General features: G+C 38.6%; 3 protein-coding genes across 13 annotated transcripts; 1 reads left to right on the plus strand and 2 right to left on the minus strand.

Annotated features, from left to right (window-relative positions):
• The first annotated feature begins 126 nt into the window (after positions 1–126).
• On the plus strand, positions 127–9,394 carry LOC111778484 (uncharacterized). Of its 10 annotated transcripts, none has more exons than XM_087121178.1 (12): positions 127–600; positions 1,273–1,612; positions 2,761–2,844; positions 2,932–3,393; positions 3,491–3,623; positions 3,717–3,879; positions 3,958–4,086; positions 4,823–5,017; positions 5,345–5,467; positions 5,643–5,890; positions 6,515–7,175; positions 7,313–9,394. In XM_087121178.1, the coding sequence occupies exons 2-10, from the start codon at positions 1,330–1,332 to the stop codon at positions 5,754–5,756; spliced, it is 1,686 nt and encodes a 561-aa protein (XP_086977304.1). In that variant the 5' UTR covers positions 127–600; positions 1,273–1,329; the 3' UTR covers positions 5,757–5,890; positions 6,515–7,175; positions 7,313–9,394. The 10 variants fall into 10 exon arrangements, with proteins under 10 accessions (XP_086977304.1, XP_086977305.1, XP_023514138.2 ...); XM_087121179.1 differs by having other exon boundaries at positions 6,515–6,813; XM_023658370.2 differs by having other exon boundaries at positions 127–421; positions 513–600; positions 6,515–9,394.
• Positions 7,125–11,160, minus strand: LOC111780004 (cyclin-dependent kinase C-2 C). Of its 2 annotated transcripts, XM_023660250.2 has the most exons (9): positions 10,097–11,160; positions 9,452–9,736; positions 9,005–9,322; positions 8,688–8,915; positions 8,491–8,588; positions 8,291–8,396; positions 7,716–8,204; positions 7,500–7,632; positions 7,125–7,400 (listed from the first exon to the last, which is right to left on the minus strand). In XM_023660250.2, exons 1-9 carry the CDS (start codon positions 10,487–10,489, stop codon positions 7,393–7,395), a joined length of 2,058 nt encoding a protein of 685 aa, XP_023516018.1. In that variant the 5' UTR covers positions 10,490–11,160; the 3' UTR covers positions 7,125–7,392. The 2 variants fall into 2 exon arrangements, with proteins under 2 accessions (XP_023516018.1, XP_023516009.1); XM_023660241.2 differs by having other exon boundaries at positions 7,125–7,632.
• A 643-nt stretch (positions 11,161–11,803) lies between these two features.
• Positions 11,804–16,355, minus strand: LOC111780016 (putative WRKY transcription factor 3). Its single transcript, XM_023660264.2, has 4 exons — positions 15,874–16,355; positions 14,252–14,922; positions 13,985–14,143; positions 11,804–12,609 (listed from the first exon to the last, which is right to left on the minus strand). Exons 1-4 carry the CDS (start codon positions 16,273–16,275, stop codon positions 12,339–12,341), a joined length of 1,503 nt encoding a protein of 500 aa, XP_023516032.1. The 5' UTR covers positions 16,276–16,355; the 3' UTR covers positions 11,804–12,338.
• Between the last annotated feature and the right edge of the window lie 1,597 nt (positions 16,356–17,952).

Consider the following 17,952-nt stretch of genomic DNA (forward strand, 5'->3'; position numbering starts at 1 on the left):
TAATAAAGAGAGAAAAAAAATGTTCAGATAAAGAGAGAAAAAACGTGTTGAAGTTGATTTTGGCGGTTGTTTTAATTATTAATGGTTTAATTTGAGAATATAAATATAAATAATGAAAAGAAAAGACGGAGGCAACGACTGAAAAATTTGTAACACGGAATTGGTGGAGGACAACTCCTGAAGGCGGAAGAAGACAACACCAGCTGATCCTTCTCTCTCACTCTGTTTCTGTGCCGACAAATTCCGAGACAGAGCAAACCTAAATTTCAGGAGAAAAAAAAAGTAAGCGATGAAGATAGTGAGCGATCAAATAGAGCCTTCATAGTATCTCTGCGTTTTGCTTTCTGCTTCTTCTGCAATTCGTTTCTTCCTCCATTTCATTGTTTCTTTTTTAGTGTTTCGAGGAAGAATCGCCATCTGGGTATTTTATTGCACTTCGATCTGATTTCTTTTTGGACCCACCCACTTACCCTTTTCACAATTTCAACCCCTCCTTCACTTTTGGGTCGCAGGAAAAGGGAGATAGCTCCGCCGTGATCCGCCCGGCATCACGGAATCGTTTCTGGAAGTTCTTCTCTGTAATCCCTTTGATTAGTTCTGGTTCGTCCCTGCATTTTCCTTATGTTTTGTTGATGAAATCTTCTTGTTCAAGTTGTTCAAGTTGTTCTTGTTCTGTTTGGTTAAGTGCTGAATCACGAGATATTGTTTTTGGGATTTTAATATTGTGGGGGTTGTTGTTGTTGTTGTTGTTAATCATTATCACCATCTTCAGGAACAGTAAAACGCAATTATTTTTTGTTTTAATCTGTGAAATGGTTCTGTTTTTCAATTCTTTTTTTTCTTTTTTACATTGACATCATGTTCTACTTTGTTCATGGATGTTGTTTTCATCCATTTGTTCTTTTATGTGGTTCTTACTCATGAAACATTATGTCCTCCAATTCATTCAAGTGGACCCTCAAACCTTTTCTCTCAAATTTCCTTTTCTATTTGTTTGTTCTTTTGTATTTGGTTTTTCTCTTTTGAGATGGCATAGCCAAGGAAAGAGGGCTCTTCTTTTTCTCTCTCGTCTCCAATTTCTCCAGATTCAAGGTTGAAGCTTCAAATTTCTCAGATTTTTCAGCGTTTTAGTTTTGGGATTCCACCAAAATTTTGTTTGAATCTATCTGTCTCTATCTCTTTTGTGCTCTCAGAACATGATGTATGTAGAGATTTACAGTATCACTGTAATATGTATCCGGAATTGATGATTGAATACACCATTTTTTTCAGGTATTTGATGAGGTGAATCGAGCTTGGGGTGATTCTTTTGATTTTTGGAAGGCTATCATGGGAGGCTGTGTATCAACACCATCTAAAGAGATAAGAACACGGAAGAAATTGCATCACCAGTTTGGAAAATATGGTCGAAAGATCTCGAGTTCTATCCCGAGAGCTATCGTAAAAAGGAAGAGCAATGCAGGAAATAGAGTCACTGATTATGCAGTCAGTGAGTTTGTTCATATGGATTTTGAGAATGGTGCAACCACTACATGTAGAAGATCAGAGGTTTCTAATTCAACATTCCACCTCACTCAGTTGCAATGGCTCCACAGTCAGTATGATGCAAACGGTATGCCCTTTCCAGTTGAACCATTTAACCATTGGATTATGTCATTTGGGTCTCTGGTAGGATCTTATAAAACGAGTTTGGCAAGTGATTGATATTTGGTCTTTCTGGTATTTATTTCTTCCACTTTAACCATTTGACCTTGTTTAACGTTGTTGAGAACATAAAATTAGTTAAAACATGTTTGAGTGGTTCTTTTCCTTCTAAAAGTTCGATGCTTCTGTTGCTGTCGTGTAGTTTTTTTCTCGTAGGCAGCTTATCGACAATTGAAGTTGTGCTTCTTTTCAAAATCAAGGTCTTGTGAATGGTGATTTTAAAGATGATATATGCATGAGATATTGTCTTATGAGGATGTATTTGATCTATGTAATCCTTTTGAACTGTCATTTTGTGAGATTCTACATCGATTGGGGAGGAGAACGAAACACCTTTTATAAGGGTGTGGAAACCTCTTCCTAACAGACGCGTTTTAAAAACTTTGAGTGCAGGGAAAGCCCAAAGAGAACAATATCTGCTAGTGGTGGGCTTGGACCATTACAAATGGTATCAGAGCCAGACATCGGGCGATGTGCCAGCAAGGAGGCTGAGCCCTGAAGGGGGTGGACACGAGGTGGTGTGTCAACAAGGATGCTAGGCCTTGAAGGGGGGTGGATTGGGGGGTCCCACATAGATTAGAGAAGGGAACGAGTGCCAACGAGAACGCTGGCCCCAAAGGGGGGTGAATTGTAAGATTCCACATCGATTAGGGAGGAGAATGAGACAACTTTTATAAGGGTGTGAAAACCTCTCCCTAGCCGCACGTTTTAAAAACCTCGAGGGGAAGCATGAAAAGGAAAGCCCAAAGAGGACAATATCTGCTAGCGGTGGGCTTGGACCGTTACACATTTGTTTTGGTTTGGAACTATGCATCATTTTTGATCTCTTGAACTATAAAGTGCCAACAAATTTATGATTGTGCAATATATCTATGCACAAACATTCTCCTTTATGCTTCCTTTTCCTGATGATTATATGGTCTGATTTGAAGTCTACGTTTGACTCTATTGTTTTGTCTGAAGTCAAATACTTGCCATTTCACTCCGGCATCTTAGGAACAATGTTAATAGAAGTTACTAACTCGTTGAACTTGATTTCCAATTGTTGTGTTTCAGCAATAGGCCAAGACGAAGCTTGGTTTGACTCGGTCAGTGTTCTGGAATCCGACTCAGACGATGAATTCAGTAGTTTGCATGGAGGTAATATTTGATCATCGGATTTTATCTTGTAAGCATTTTAAGATTCAGTTCTTGAGTATTGACTGTTTGATCATCGGTTCTTCGCAGATGGTTTTCCATCCGTAGGAAATCCGATCGGGAACATCTCGAGTGGCCAAGTGGTTCAGTATGAAAGATCGTCACGCTTTCTGGAAAATAGATGCAAATATGAAGAATACCATGAAAGCTATCTAAAAATAGATGGAGGGAAACCAGAAAATATCAAGAACAAGGATGAATATGGATTTGGACTCATGAATTGCCAAGGTAATGAAATTTCCAGCAAGAAGAGGTCGATGTTAGATCGTTCGTATGGCAGCTTTCAAGATCTAAAAGACGATTGCCGCAATTCTCTAGAGAAGAATCAAGAGAACACATTAAAGTCTGCCTTACCTCGCATCGTTCCGTCTATAAGTTTCAACGAGAAGATTCCGAGTTCTCAGACTCCTCAGGGACTCAAAAAGCAGTCAGCAGTTTTCAGGCTTTCCTTTAAGAGACGGTCATATGATGGAGAAGAAACCATAGAAAAATGTAAGTGTTCATATAATTTGAACCTCATATATAGATTTACTTGTTTCGGTCTGGGGAACGAGCAATAACAACCTGTCTAATTTATTGTTTGTGACAGGCCAATCAAAGAAGTATCTATACCGTCCGAAAGCGGGACATATACCATGTTTTTCAGGGGAGAAAACACCTCCAGGAAGCTGGTCCGAGATTCCGCCATCAACTTTTAAACTTCGTGGCGAAAGCTACTTCAAGTATGCAATTTTCTTTCACTCAATATCATGGATTTCGTGATTTCTTTTGTTATTTCGCGAACTTTATAAGTTTCTTCTGATCTTTCAATGTAGAGATAAGAAGAAATATCCTGCCCCGAATACGAGTCCTTATGTTCCAATCGGCGTCGATTTGTTTATGTGTCCGACGAAAATCAACCACATTGCTCAACATCTGGAGCTTCCTTTTGTAAAATCTGATGCAAAAGTGCCTCCATTACTCATTGTAAACATTCAGGTACTGCTTAATTTTGTTAATACCTTATACGTTCATGACTACGTTCATGGCATTTAAAAGCCTTGTAATTTGTTGCAGTTGCCTATTTATCCTGCTGCAATGTTCCTTGGTGATAGTGATGGTGAAGGAATGAGTCTGGTTTTGTATTTCAAGGTTTCTGAGAAGTTTGATAAGGATATCTCTCTTCATTATCAGGAAAGCATCAAGGTACTTTCCTTTTCCACCCCGTTTTTTCACTAAAAAAAAATCAGCTGTGAGATCCCACATCGGTTGCGGAGAAGAACGAAACACCCTTTATAAGGATGTAACCTCTCCCTAGCAGATACGTTTTAAAAAATCTTGAGAGGAAGCCCAAAAGGGAAAACCCAAAGAAGACAATATCTACAAACGGTGGGCTTGGGGCGTTACAAATGGTATCAAAGCCAGACACCGGGTGATGTGCAAGCGAAGAGGCTGAGCCCTGAAGAGGGTGGACATGAGGCGATGTGCCAGGAAGAACGCTGGCCTCGAAGGGGGTGGATTGTGAGATCCCACATCAGTTGGGGAGGAGAACGAAACCCCCTTTATAAGGGTGAGGAAACCTCTCCCTAGCAGACGCGTTTTAAAAAATCTTGTGGGGAAGCCCAAAGAAGACAATATCTGCTAACGGTGGTGGATTGAGGGGTCCCACATGGATTGGAGAAGGGAACAAGTGCCAATGAGGACGCTGGAGGAGGAGAACGAAACACCCCTTATAAGGGTGTGGAAACCTCTCCCTAGTAGACGCGTTTTAAAAAACCTTGAGAGGAAAGCCCAAAGAGGACAATATCTGGTAGCGGTGGGCTTGGGCCGTTACACCAGCATTCATATCGAAGTCAACTTAGTATGCTGAGCTTTTTGGCTTTTCAGTTTGATTTTCTGCTCTTTCTCACTCTATCATTTTCTCATTTTGCTTTCTCTACAGAAATTGATTGATGATGAGATGGAAAAAACCAAAGGATTTACGAAAGATTCTACTGTTCCATTCAGGGAAAGGCTTAAGATTATGGCAGGGGTGGTTAATCCAGAGGATCTCCATTTGAGTTCTACTGAAAGGAAGCTCGTTAGCGCTTATAATGAAAAACCCGTCCTGTCACGGCCGCAGCACAACTTTTACAAGGTACTTAATTAGAAACATTAGAACAAACGTCCTTCGAATATTCTGATTCCGTTTTAGAATTAGAACACCGGATGAACGAACCTTTAGCTTACAAGTTTTGATCGAAAACCAAACTCTACCTTACGTAAAGTTGTCATAGTATGTTTAAGCTCTGGATTTTAAACCGCTGCTTACTACCTGGTATTGGCCATAATTCATACGAACGATCTTGGCTTAGATAAGCGATGAATACTAGTGGTGCGTTCTATTAGGCCAAGGGAAAATGACAGTGCTCGTTCTGAAATTTTATGTTTTCTTATACGTTCAACGATCTTTTAACAATTGCAGGGCCAAAATTACTTCGAGATTGATCTGGACATTCATCGTTTCAGCTATATATCTAGAAAGGGGCTCGAATCATTTCGAGAACGTTTGAAAAACGGAATACTTGATCTTGGTCTAACCATCCAGGTATATATTCTGGTCAAACACTTCGATCATTCATTTGGTACGTCAAATCGTTGATTTAAAACCGAAGTCGAACATGATTTTAAAACCGAAAACGATAGCAGATAGCAGTAGTGCATACATACATTGATGTTGAGCCAAACCAAATCTCTTTTTAATTGCTTCTCTGTTAAAACAGGCACAAAAACCTGAAGAACTGCCGGAGCAAGTTCTGTGTTGTGTGAGGCTGAATAAGATTGATTTTATGGATCATGGACAGATACCCACATTAGTGACCTTTGAAGAAGACTGATACTGACCATATGGTACGTTTCTCGACTTGGTCCAACATGTCATGACTCGAGCAGGCTCAACGATGACAGGCAGACGACATCCATTTTAACTCACGGAAATACCGACCCATCGGTCCGACTATCTAATCCAAAGGTAACCTTCATTTTTGTCCAATGAATCACTGTTCTTCCTCCCACCCAAAAGCTTCAACCATTAAATCAGCAAGCCTTGACTAGCAATGCCTCAATGTCCTGTTAAAAATTTATAACCAGTCTCTCTGTACATGTTTATTGCATCGTCGTAATAATGAGAGCCAAAGAGTACGACGTCGATATGAGCATGGAGATCAAATAGTCGAGACATTAGTAACTTCCTTCGCGGATCATTCATTCAAATCCTCACTATTGTTTGAAAAAGAAAAAAAAAATAAATTTTCGTTATATTCAAGGACTTCTGTACTATTATTATTTGAGTGATTTTGACTTTATTTTAGTTACTTTAATAATTTAAAATGGGACAAATTAAAACTATAAATACGAAAATTCTTAATTTTATACCTATATTTTCTTTCGAATTTTTTTTAAAGGAAATTAAAAAAAAAAAAAAAAAAAACTCTTTATATGTGAATTTTTCATTAAGAATTAACCATTAAATAGATAGTTTTAAAATTTATTTAATAAAAAAATAAAAAATAAAAACTCGTAAATGAAAATAATTTCGAGAAATTTTAATAAATTTTCTAAGCCTGACGAAATAAGATGTCAATTACCATACAAGGAACGCGGGAACGAGGATTCGCGGGTGAATTAGAGAGAAGGAGAAGGACAAAAATGGAAATGTGTAAATTAGGGTTTCCGAGGATGCAAATATATGAAGAAGACGAAGATGGAGAAGAGACCAGAGAAGAGCCCGAGGCCGAGCGCTTACCTCTTGAGTTAGGGGTGGCGTGGTATTCCACAGGGAGAGGTTTTGCAAATTGTGGCGCACTCGTAGTGCGTTGGGCTTAACATTATCACTTTCTTGTGGGGGCTTCCATGGCCGCTTTGCTACCTTAGCTTTCGCAGTCAAGGCGACGGGTTTCGCCCTACATTCAATTCAAATTTTCCTTTTCAAACTGATTTCTTCTTACATTATTCGCTTTCCTAATCCATCTAACTTTTAACAACTCGCTCATTCTTGTTCCCGTAAATTAGAATTCATCTTTCAATTGGGGTTTTCTTTTTAAGCTTTTCTTTGATGTCTGTATGATTACACTAGCACATTTCCGAATTTTGGGGTTTAAATGTATAATTGTTTTTATGAAGCGGCGGACTAGAATAAATTGGACTTGATATTATGTATGTATATGTTTTCGCGTTTCAATCAGATCAGATGATAAAGAAAGATGTAGGGACGTTCAAAATCACGTTTCAAATAATTTGATCAATTGCATCCGACGGTATTTTTCATTCAATTTGTCTGAACATCTTAAATAAATGTATGAATATTTGTGGAAGCTTCTTCTTTTCTACTACCGTGGGCTTGTTTTTGGTGTCGGGTAGCAAATGTCAATTTGAGCTCTCCTTGTGGACGCAGGCATGAGATTGTGGAACTGCTGCTAAGTGTGGTTTTTATGTACGTCTATCATCTGACTATTGCACCGGAAAATGAATGCATTATTTATCTGGAAACAAGAACAAAAGTTCTTCAATTGTTGATTGGTAAGAAAAATGGAGGGTTTAGTTCTTTGAAGTGGGTTGGAATCAGAATTCTCCGTTTTTACCTCTTTCGAACCTGGATTTCCGAGATACTCGTCGGATGTGGTTTTCATTTCGTTGCAGGAGTTCATCTACTCTATGGGGCTGTGTTAACAGAGGTCCTGTGAATTCAATGTGTGATTCCGTATCATCGTTGTCCTGTTCGTTTACGAGAGAACAACATCAACTGTTAGTCCAGGAAGAAGTTTTTAAAGTCCGTAAGTAAATGGAGGCATGGTTACCAGATGTGCTGTGACAATGGTTTGTTGTTTCGGATAGAGTTCATTGGACATCTCCAAGAATGATTCTTCGGATGCATCAAAAGACTCGGGAAAATCATGTACTCTCCTTTGCTGCTTTCGCAATTCATAGTCCTGCGTGACTGAATTGGCTGGAATCTTCGTATGTTCATTGTATTTTCTTGTGAATTCAAGGGTGTAATTTGCAAAAGATGGATCCAGAGCACTTATTTGGCTTTTAAGACCATCTGATATTGTAGATGTAGCTTCCTCTTTCCGCTTCTTTACCCAAGCAAAGCCGCTAGACGCTGAGAGTGGAATTGGGGCTGTGAATGCGCTGTCTCCTATCTGATTTGGTGCAGTTGCAGCGGCAGCTTCCGATGTTGTATCATATGGTGGCTTCTGCGACTCTCTCTGGAAAACGTCACCTTGTTCATTGGAATGATTGCTGCCATTGTTCCGCCTAGAAGGTTGAATGTTTTCTTCTCCATCCTATGAAGGAAACACACCATAAAAGTTGGTAAATAGTTTAGAATTGATAGCAATGTGGGAAGAGGGGAGAATAGTAAAGGAGAAACCTCTTTTGCTTGCACTTTTTGGCCGTTGAGTTCTGGCAAATTTCTTCTAACTCTTCTAGCCCTTTGTGTTGGTACAGGTTCTTTTGTCCTTGCATTTGCCTTCTTCCTGCAAGTAAATGATAGGTGTAGTTCTTCTTCAGCTTATATTGAAGATATATTGGATTTTGGAGGAAGTTAATGAAAGAGAGTGAAAGGTTCACCTTCGTGCATCTTCACGGTTTTTGGCATCCATTTCTTTGTTTGGTGGATACTTGGGCAAGGTAGATGGATCGCAAGCATATGGTTTCGTTTTGAAATACTGTTAAGGAACAAAAATCAATTGCCAAACATCATGATTATTGCAAACAGGACATGCCTTGCCTTTAGGACAATGCCTAAGAAAGATTTTTGTGGTTACCTCAGACATGAGAGCAGATGAGGCGGTCCCGCGCTTGTAAGGTTCAATGGCAAGAAAAGTTTCCAAAAGGCTCAATGCAGATGGGGTAAAATCTTTACACTTTTCGTTCAGGGAACTTTCATATGCATGTTGGGGTCTGAACATAGCTGCATGAGGAAGCTTTGTTTTCTTCCAGAACTCTTCAAGTGGGGAGCCGCAAAGTTTGAATATTTTGTGCAATTGTTCAACCTGTGTTTTGTTTGCTCCATTGATGTCAGATCAAACCAGTGCGCAACAACCGAAAAGACAAAGGCTTTTTAGAAACCAGCATCCATTACCTCGGTTCTTCCTTTAAGAAGGGGTTTTCCCAGGTGCAGTTCTGCAAATACACATCCTATGCTCCAAAGGTCGACGGTTAATCCATAATCAGTCGAACCCATCAGAAGCTCGGGAGGTCGATACCATAAGGTTACCACTCGACTTGTTAGCACTTGCTTGTTTCTTGTGTTTATGACATTTGCTAATCCAAAATCTGCCAACTTGAGAATTCCTTCATTGTTTACCAAAATATTGGATGCTTTAATGTCCCTATGCATTATACCCCGAAGGTGGCAATGCTCAATTGCAGATAGAAGCTGTCTCATATAACACTTGACCTGAAAAAAGCAGGCGAAGGAAGAGGAAATGGGATTGTTTTATGTTCTAATTAGAGCAGAACCAGATGAAGATGTATTGACAAAATGCTGTTGTTTGAGCAAAGTAAAAACGGTGGACCAACTACTAACCTGTGCCTCACTGAATTCGATATCAGGACAAGACACAAGGCCTGCAAGATCATGTTCCATGTATTCAAATACAAGGTAAATGCTGCTAGACATTTTGGAAGTAATTATGCCTTCTAAGTGCATGATGTTTGGGTGATCGAGCCTGCGCAAAATCATGATTTCTCGTGCCATAAATCTAATGCTCTCTGGTTGGAAATTGTCGAAACGAACCTTCTTCAAGGCAACCATCCTCCCTGTATCAACTTGTCGCGCACGGAACACGCTGCTGTATGTACCTTGTCCAATCTAGTTCAAAAACAAGCTTTCTTCTGGGTAATGTGTACACAATAAAATATACTTTCCAGTAAATGCAAAGAACACGTAGAACATAAAAGAAGATGCATTGCATCATATCGAGACAACTTGTTCTAGAACTGCATGAGAATCAATCTCTACGAAGAAGTTGGGCTTTTTTTTGGAATAACAAGAATCAATCGCTAGGGAGTCGGCCCTTTTTGGAAATGTTTCATTTAATGCATTAGTTTTTATAGCTTCGAGTTAGTTTTTATAGCTTCGAGTTGAATTGAATCAAAATGCAATTGGTAATGTTTCAGGACAACGACAAAGAACAACATGAAGACTGCTACCAAAATCAGGGTCTCGTACCTTCTCCAACTTTTCGAAGGAATCAGCTCGGAGAGGAACCCATCCGTGAACAGCCTCGCCGGCGGCACTACTGAGCCAAGAAGGCCAGCCTGCGGCAACCTGCTCGGCTTCAACATTGCGCTGAGGAGCCCCTAATTTGAGGCTATGAGAAGCCTTCACCCCTTGGGAGCTCTCTTTCTTAGATTTTCTGAGTTCTCGATTCCGATCATCCGATTTGTTATCCCCTTTATTGTCATGATCGAGCGTCGTCACAGAGTGCGTTCTGGACAAAGGATCCAGGGTCACAGCAGCGCCATTTGCGGCGACGGTGGCAGTGGCGGTGGTGGTGGCACGGCGTTTGCGGACGGGAGATTTTGTCGCCTTAGTAACCTGCTTGGAACTAATGCAACCCATGAACCACCAAATCCCGACAGCATCGATCAGAGAAGCAAAAGCAACAGAGATCGACCCCGATCGGGAAATGGGCTCAGCAAGGGGGAAATGGAACCCCTACGTCCACCAGCTCAAGAGGGTGTTCTCCATTATGTGAGGGAGGAAAAAAGGAAGGGAAAATGACTTGAATTCATAAGAAATCAGAGCCATTTTTGGGTTAAGTTGTTGGCGTACCAATGGCCTATCCCTACTCCTCTGGGATTGCGAGATCTGCGGAAGAGGACTTGGCCAAAGAGTTCGGGTTGTTTTTGTTTCTCTGAGAAACGGTCCGAAAGCAGAGGATGCGAGAAAGAGAAACATTCGTGGGTCCTAACTGCCTCCTCTGCTTCTTCCCTTTCCTCTCTGCCCTTTTGTTTTCTTGGAATTGCAAAACCTGAAATCTAACCGTTTCAGACTTTTCCTTCCTATTATCTCTCCCTTTCCCTTCACCCCTGACACCGAAGAGAGAGAAAGAAGAGAGAGAGAGTATTGCAGTTGATTCTGCTCAACCACCCACCACCTCCATTTTCACTCAGTCCACCATTAGAGCACTTCCCTCACAAGCTTTGAATTTCAGCTCCACCTTCTACAACTTCATTTCATTTCTCATATGGGTTTGCTGTGCTGATGTTCTTATTAGGAACAGAAAGCGAAAGAGAATCAAAGACACAAAATTTCTTTCGGCCCATCATTCTTTTTCTCTCCTCTTTTGTTTGCTTTTTCTTCCTCAGTTTCACTCATTCCTCTCTTTCATTCTTCACACAATCATTAAAACATCCTCATTGCTTTACTTTTCTTTTGACTATCTTTTTCATTTCTTCTCAACCATTGACTGCATTTCTGGTTGAATATGCTTGCATTATGTTAGAGAGATTGAATGAATCTACAAAAGTTCGTAATTTACTCAAAAACTTTCCCTTCTTTCTTTCTGTTTCTTCAATGAATTATGGGTATAACTCGAGTTGGGTTTATCTGGTAGGTGAAATGAGATGAAATATGGGTAACTTTCCTAATTATTATTTGCAGATCTGATGGTTGTAACCCACCAACCTATATCTAAATTATTCTGTTGGTTTCTGGTTAGTGGGAGTGGAAAAATCTGTATCCACTTTGATGAAGATGCTACTCATTACAACCAAACTTCCAAATTTTGATAGAGATGTATGTAATGAGACACCAAATTTGTGGGTCCATATTCATTTGTTTTGGACTCTACCTATTAAACTTATTTTTTTTTCCGAAGATCTTCCTTGCTGCTACAATAGCTCCATACAAGGGAAGTTGTAGAGATTCATCTTTCCAAAAGAAACTGTATCAATATCAACAAACAATATAAAGATTCTGAATTTTATACACACAGCTCCAATTTGTACAGTTCATATTTTGGTATAAACTGATGGACTACATGAAATTTTACAGAACATAAACAATGTCTAGTTTGAATTTGGGAAGTCACACTACACAACAGGTTTCTAAAATTACAGGGAAGGGTACTCAACTTCCTGTACCTTATAGGATGATGCAGTATATTCTTTTCACCTCAGCTGCAATGGTGAAACAGCCTCAGGAAGCTGAGATAAACACAAGTAATAACATTATTCTGATCATATAATAATATCAGTCTTGACTGTCCTCCTTGTATCTCCCTTGGCATGGTCGAAACTAGTTTCGGGATGTAAATTGCAGAAGGCAAATGGAGCACTTTTGACTCGAACACGAACACGGACTTTGAAATTCAAATTTATGTGACTGGAAACGTTTTCTCCCCTTTTTGAAACTGGTTAGTCACTTGAAATCAACTACTGACCAGGTTGCACTATGTCGTAGCAGTTTACACAGTGATTTGCTCTTCTTTAAGCCGCAAAACGGCAGGTCTCTGGTCATTACTTCCAAATTCCATCTCTTTAAGTAATGGATGTTTCTGAGCTACAACCTTAAGCGGTTTGATCTGGGGCACGGTGTTGTGGCTGCTGTTTCTAGCTGCAGGGACATCATGGTTATGTTTCCCTTCGTATGTGGTTACGACAGCTTTTGAGTCTGTAGAAGACCTCTCGACATGCTTGCGTACGTTGCACCCAGCACTAGTACATTTGTAGTAGCTCCTGTTGACAGGTTAAAATGTGTCAAAAGACATGATCATCCTAGTTGCAATAAGCAATTAACACAGATAACAAACTCAGAAGTTCTTTGACACAGATCAAACGCTAATGACAATCCTTATGTCACAAAAAGGATAGTGGAAAAAGGCTCCAACTTAAAGCAAATATTACTAAAGTTGAACTATATTAGCAATAAAACCACTCAAAGAGACTTGAAATCAACTGAGAAGTTCTTGCTGGAGTATTGGAGAGTCCAGACAAAGATAACTCAAAGGACAAATAAACAAGTCGCTGTCCAACAGGAGAGTCCAGAATTCTTAAACATAGTCAAGTGGAACTTATAAGATGAAGAATCAAAGTAATGACAAGTTACAGCAAATCCAGCAAATCCATCTTACAGTTGACAGTATCCATAATCTATGTGTAACAGCCCAAGCCCATCCGATATTGTCTTCTTTGGGCTTTCCCTTTCAGGCTTCCCCTCAAGGTTTTTAAAACGCTTCTGCTAGAGAGAGGTTTCCACACCCCTATAATGAATGTTTCATTCTCCTCCCCAACTGATGTGGGATCTAACAATCCACCCCCCTTCAGAGCCCAACGTCCTCGCTAGCACTCGTTCCCTTCTCCAATCGATGTCGGACCCTCCATTCCACCTCCTTCAAGGCCCAGTGTCCTTGCTGGCACACCCCCTCATGTCCACCCCCCTCCGGGGCTTAGTCTCTTTGTTGGCACATCGCCCGGTGTTTGGCTCTGATACTATTTGTCACAGCCAAAGCCCACCGCTAGCAGATATTTTCCTCTTTTGGCTTTCCCTTTCGAACTTTCCATCAAGGTTTTTTAAAACGTGTTTGCTAGGGAGAAGTTTCCACACCCTTATAAAAAATGTTTCGTTCTCCTCCCCAACTGAGGTGAGATCTCACATTATAACCAAGGAAATCTAAGCCATGGGAGATAAAATACAAACTCAGAGCATGTTCATAAATGCAACAAATGGTAAACCAGCCATTTCTTCAAGTCAACTGCAAACCATCCTCATGACAGGACACTAAGTTTGACAACAGGTCTAACTTCTATCTTAGTTATAGTACTCATAATTCATCAAATAGAAAAAAGAGAAGTTATAAGAAAATAACCCATGGATCATCTTATGACCTTCAAAATCATCAAGATCACGAGAATGCTGAAAGTTCTGAGCAAACAAAAGAAAGCATGCTTATCATAGTGAATGATTGTGATTTGTAGGGTAACGATATTTCAGCGCGTGAGCATATGCTTGCAGATAATATGGATGTCTTATAATTTTCACTTACCATCCACTTTTTTTTGGAAAGAAAAAAAAAAAAAAAAAAAAAAGACAAAAAGAAGCTAAACTAGCTACCTGGGGTTAGGATTTCCTTTAACCACTTTCTGCCCATACTTGCGCCACCTATAACCGTCATCTAACAGGTCGACCTCGCTTCTAGTTTGAACAATGATTTTTGGTTCTGTGAGTGTTTTATGAGACAAAGCAACACCAGATGTCCCTACATCAATGTTCCTGCACTCATGTGGCGAAGCAACAAATATTTTAGTTTTTTCCCACTAAAACAGAAGAACTATAGATAAACTGTAAAATGAATCAAAATATAAAAATTTTCATACGTACTGCCTCTTTGGATTTGGTTCATCTTCATCTCTGTTTTCTGTTATCTCTGTATCAGCTTGTTCTTCACTGTCACTAGACCCTGATTGCACATTTTCACTTGACTTGTTCAAAATTCCAGCTTGAATTTGGGATCTACTTTCAGGCTTCGTCAAAGAATTTGTACACCCAGTTGGTTCACTATTATCTCTTGCACGTTTGTTTGCTGGAGGAGGTTCATGGTTATGCTGACCTTTGTAAATAATTTCAGTAATTTGACCATCAGGCGAGCGCTCGATCTTCTTCTTGACAGGGCAATTCAAATGTGTGCATTTGTAGTAGCTTCGTGGATATTCACTGCCCTTAACTAGCTTCTGTCCGTATTTACGCCAGTTATAGCCATCATCTGCAGGTTTATCAGAGGCATTTGAAGGAGGAGGTTGGTATTTTCTATCAGAATGAGATACTTCTGTTGATTCTGCAATGATACTTTTTGTGTCTGATGTGGAGGGTAATACTGACAGTTGAGAAGCTTCATCAAGAGTAAACGATGGATCACGTGTCAACGGTTCCATAGGAGCTGGAACCAAAGAATGTTGATATTCAGCTTGCTGCATATGCATATGAGAATGTGCCAGTGCCGCTTGCGCAGTAACCTGAGCCAATGCCTGCTGGTGTGACATTCCAAATGGGCTCTACAAGGAATTTAATCAACAAATCAACAAAAACAATAGAAATCATTGCCTTTATGGCATGTTTAACATTAACAATCATGCAACACTAAACTAATGAAATTAATATCTATTAAGACCGAAAATTAGAGTTCATAACCTATTAGAAAATTTGTGAAGAACAAAGGTTAGATAAAGTAAACTTGAAAGTTTATAAACCCTTCAACTTTCAGAATCTTTTAAAGCACAAACAATAAAGACACCACTCCAAAAGTTGAGGAGTCATTTTGAATGATCAAAACGTAAATTCAAGAATCGAAGTCGAGTTGCTTTATAAAAAGAAGTTCAAATCCTACTTGAGGAGAATTTTGAGTGCCTATCCCGAAAGAAAATGAGATAATAGAAAGAACGGGAAGCGCGGAAGCTACAAGATTAGTTTTCCCCGACCAGCATACCAAACATATAATTTAACCTAACTAAAATTATCGGGTGGGATTCGAGCATTCGAGCTATCGACTTTTGAGATACTAAATGGCGTCTCATCCACTAAACTATGTTTTGAGTAATTGGGTCTTGAACTTTCAATTTGACTCCCAATGTTACGACCATATTCAAACATCTTTTCCTATGTGCAAGATTTCATGGATTCAAACGCCATCCAAACATGTTATCTTTGGCAGAAAAAGAGAAGAGATAGAGATAGAAATCACCAAGATTTGCCGCTAATTTCGGCAACTTCATTTCAACAAAAATCTCACCTAAAAACCATCATTGTGTAGAGGAATTGAATAAACCCCCTAAAAAAATGAACTCAATTTCGAAAACAAAACACAAACACTCTCATCTCCCCAGTGGTTAACCAAAACCCAGTTGCTAAAACCAGATTTCAACATCAAAAAAACCTAAAAAACAGACACCCAACACATTGAAAGCAAAAGCAAAGGCCCTACAATAATCAAATTGGTTCAATTTTACCTGAGGACCATAAAATCCAGGCGAATTAAGCAACCCAGAGGGGCTGAGCCCTGGCGGGACGGAGAACAAAGGAGACCGAGCCACCATCAAATTGAGTGGCTTCGATTGCTTCAACCCAAATTCCAATTCCGAGCTGCCTCCATCCTTGGCGTAATAATTGGGTGTAGACCCAGTTCCCATAAACCCCATAGCCATCGGAGAACCCATGGCTCCGGCGAGAAGCTGGGAGAAGGAAGGCGAGTCAGCTGCACCGTCGGCGAAGAAACTGGAGACAAGGGTCATAGGGCCAGGGCTAAGCCCAGTGGGTCCGGCGGCGAAGAAGGCGTCCATAGAAGGGCGCGGAGGGAGAGTAATGGTGGGGCGCTGGAGTGGAGGTCTCGCAGAGTCGTCGTTCTTAGCCATTGAAGAAATTGGGAGTAGATTTCTGAACTTTTTTTTTCCTGTATACAAATTTCTCTTCCGTATTTGAGGGCTTCACATTCAGTGGAAAGTCCACGTACCTCAGGTTATTTATTACTTTTACATTTTTATTTTTTTTATTTTTATTTTCATTTTCTTCCTTTTATTAAACATAATTTCTTTAAATTATCTTCTCCATCTCTTTAACCAACCTAAAAAATTAGATTTCTTTTTTCTTTTTTAATTTTAAATTTATCTCTTTATTTTTTTCAGAATTAAAATATTATATAAATGATAATTTAAAAAGGTTTACATCTTGTTAAAATATTTCTACTTCATAATTAAATAATTAAGTTATTTATAATTTTTCTATATATATATATTCAAGGTGTGGACTCCACATCTCCACAATAATTTTTCTATATATATATTCAAGGCCGGTAAATATCATCGTCAGTCTCACGATTTTTAAAACGCGTCTACTATGAAAAAGTTTCCACACCCTTATAAGAAATATTTTGTTCCCCTCTCCAATAATGTGGGATTTACCTACACGATCTCCTTCTTGAGAGTGATGAGAGAAACGAGAAAGCAAGTTGAGTTGCATGGTTGTTGTAGCTCTTCGGAGAAAGTGAAGTCGTTGAACGCTTGGAGGTCATTAGGGTAGTGTTGCATGGGTAACAAAGATGAAGATGAGACAGAAGCATAAAAACTAACGATGTGTGGGTCTTGTAGGAGAAGTCGTAGAAAACGAAAGAGAGGTCATGGAAGCTATTAGGAAATCTTGTGCTTACTTGTTCATTGAGACTACTCTTGTCATTCTCGCTCTCGTCTCAAAAAATTTATTATGAATTTTTTAAAATTACAATAATAGAGTTACAACAATAAAAGAAAATAAATATATTATAAATATCATCCCTACTTGTATGGTCCCGAAATATATTTTCTTCTAGAAATATAATTATATATTTATATATATCCCTTTAGAATATGCTTTGCTTTTTTTTTTCAATCTAACAATTTATCAATTAAAAAAGAATTTAATTTATTTGCTACTATAATATATTTTATAACATGAATTTATTTACTCAAAACATATTTTAAAAATAATAATAAATTTTTTTTGGGTTTAAAAGGTTAATTTGACTTTTGGGGCATATTATTATACAACTAATTTCACCCATATTTCCTTTTCACCCGTTTTCAATTTTATTTAATTTATATATATATATATATTTTAAAATTTTATTTAATTTTTGTAAATTTTGTGACAGATTGTCTATCGTATGAATAATTAATTATAAAAATTGATTGACTTGGAAAGTAGTTGAATTATTTCGAAGCGACATTTATTTATTTTATCATTATTATATATTTGTAAGTCTAACTAAGATATGTTCTAAATTTAATATGAACCTATTAATATTGACTTTCATGTTTTTCTGTAAATCTGGATGGTATATATATATATATATATATATATATATATATATAATAACACTAAATTTATAAAACAATTTTGATCTTTTGAATATTTCACAGTAGAATTTTGTAATTTTGAAAATTTATATTTCCTCGTTAAAATAAATAATTAACTGAAAATAAAGTAAAAAACAATATAAGCAAATTAATTGTCAAACACGTGCCAAACCAGCTAATTTTCATTTACTTTTTTTCCTT

This window comes from Cucurbita pepo, chromosome 1 (assembly GCF_057944985.1).
Source record: "Cucurbita pepo subsp. pepo isolate OVF chromosome 1, ASM5794498v1, whole genome shotgun sequence".
In the NCBI taxonomy this organism is placed as follows: Eukaryota; Viridiplantae; Streptophyta; class Magnoliopsida; order Cucurbitales; family Cucurbitaceae; genus Cucurbita; species Cucurbita pepo.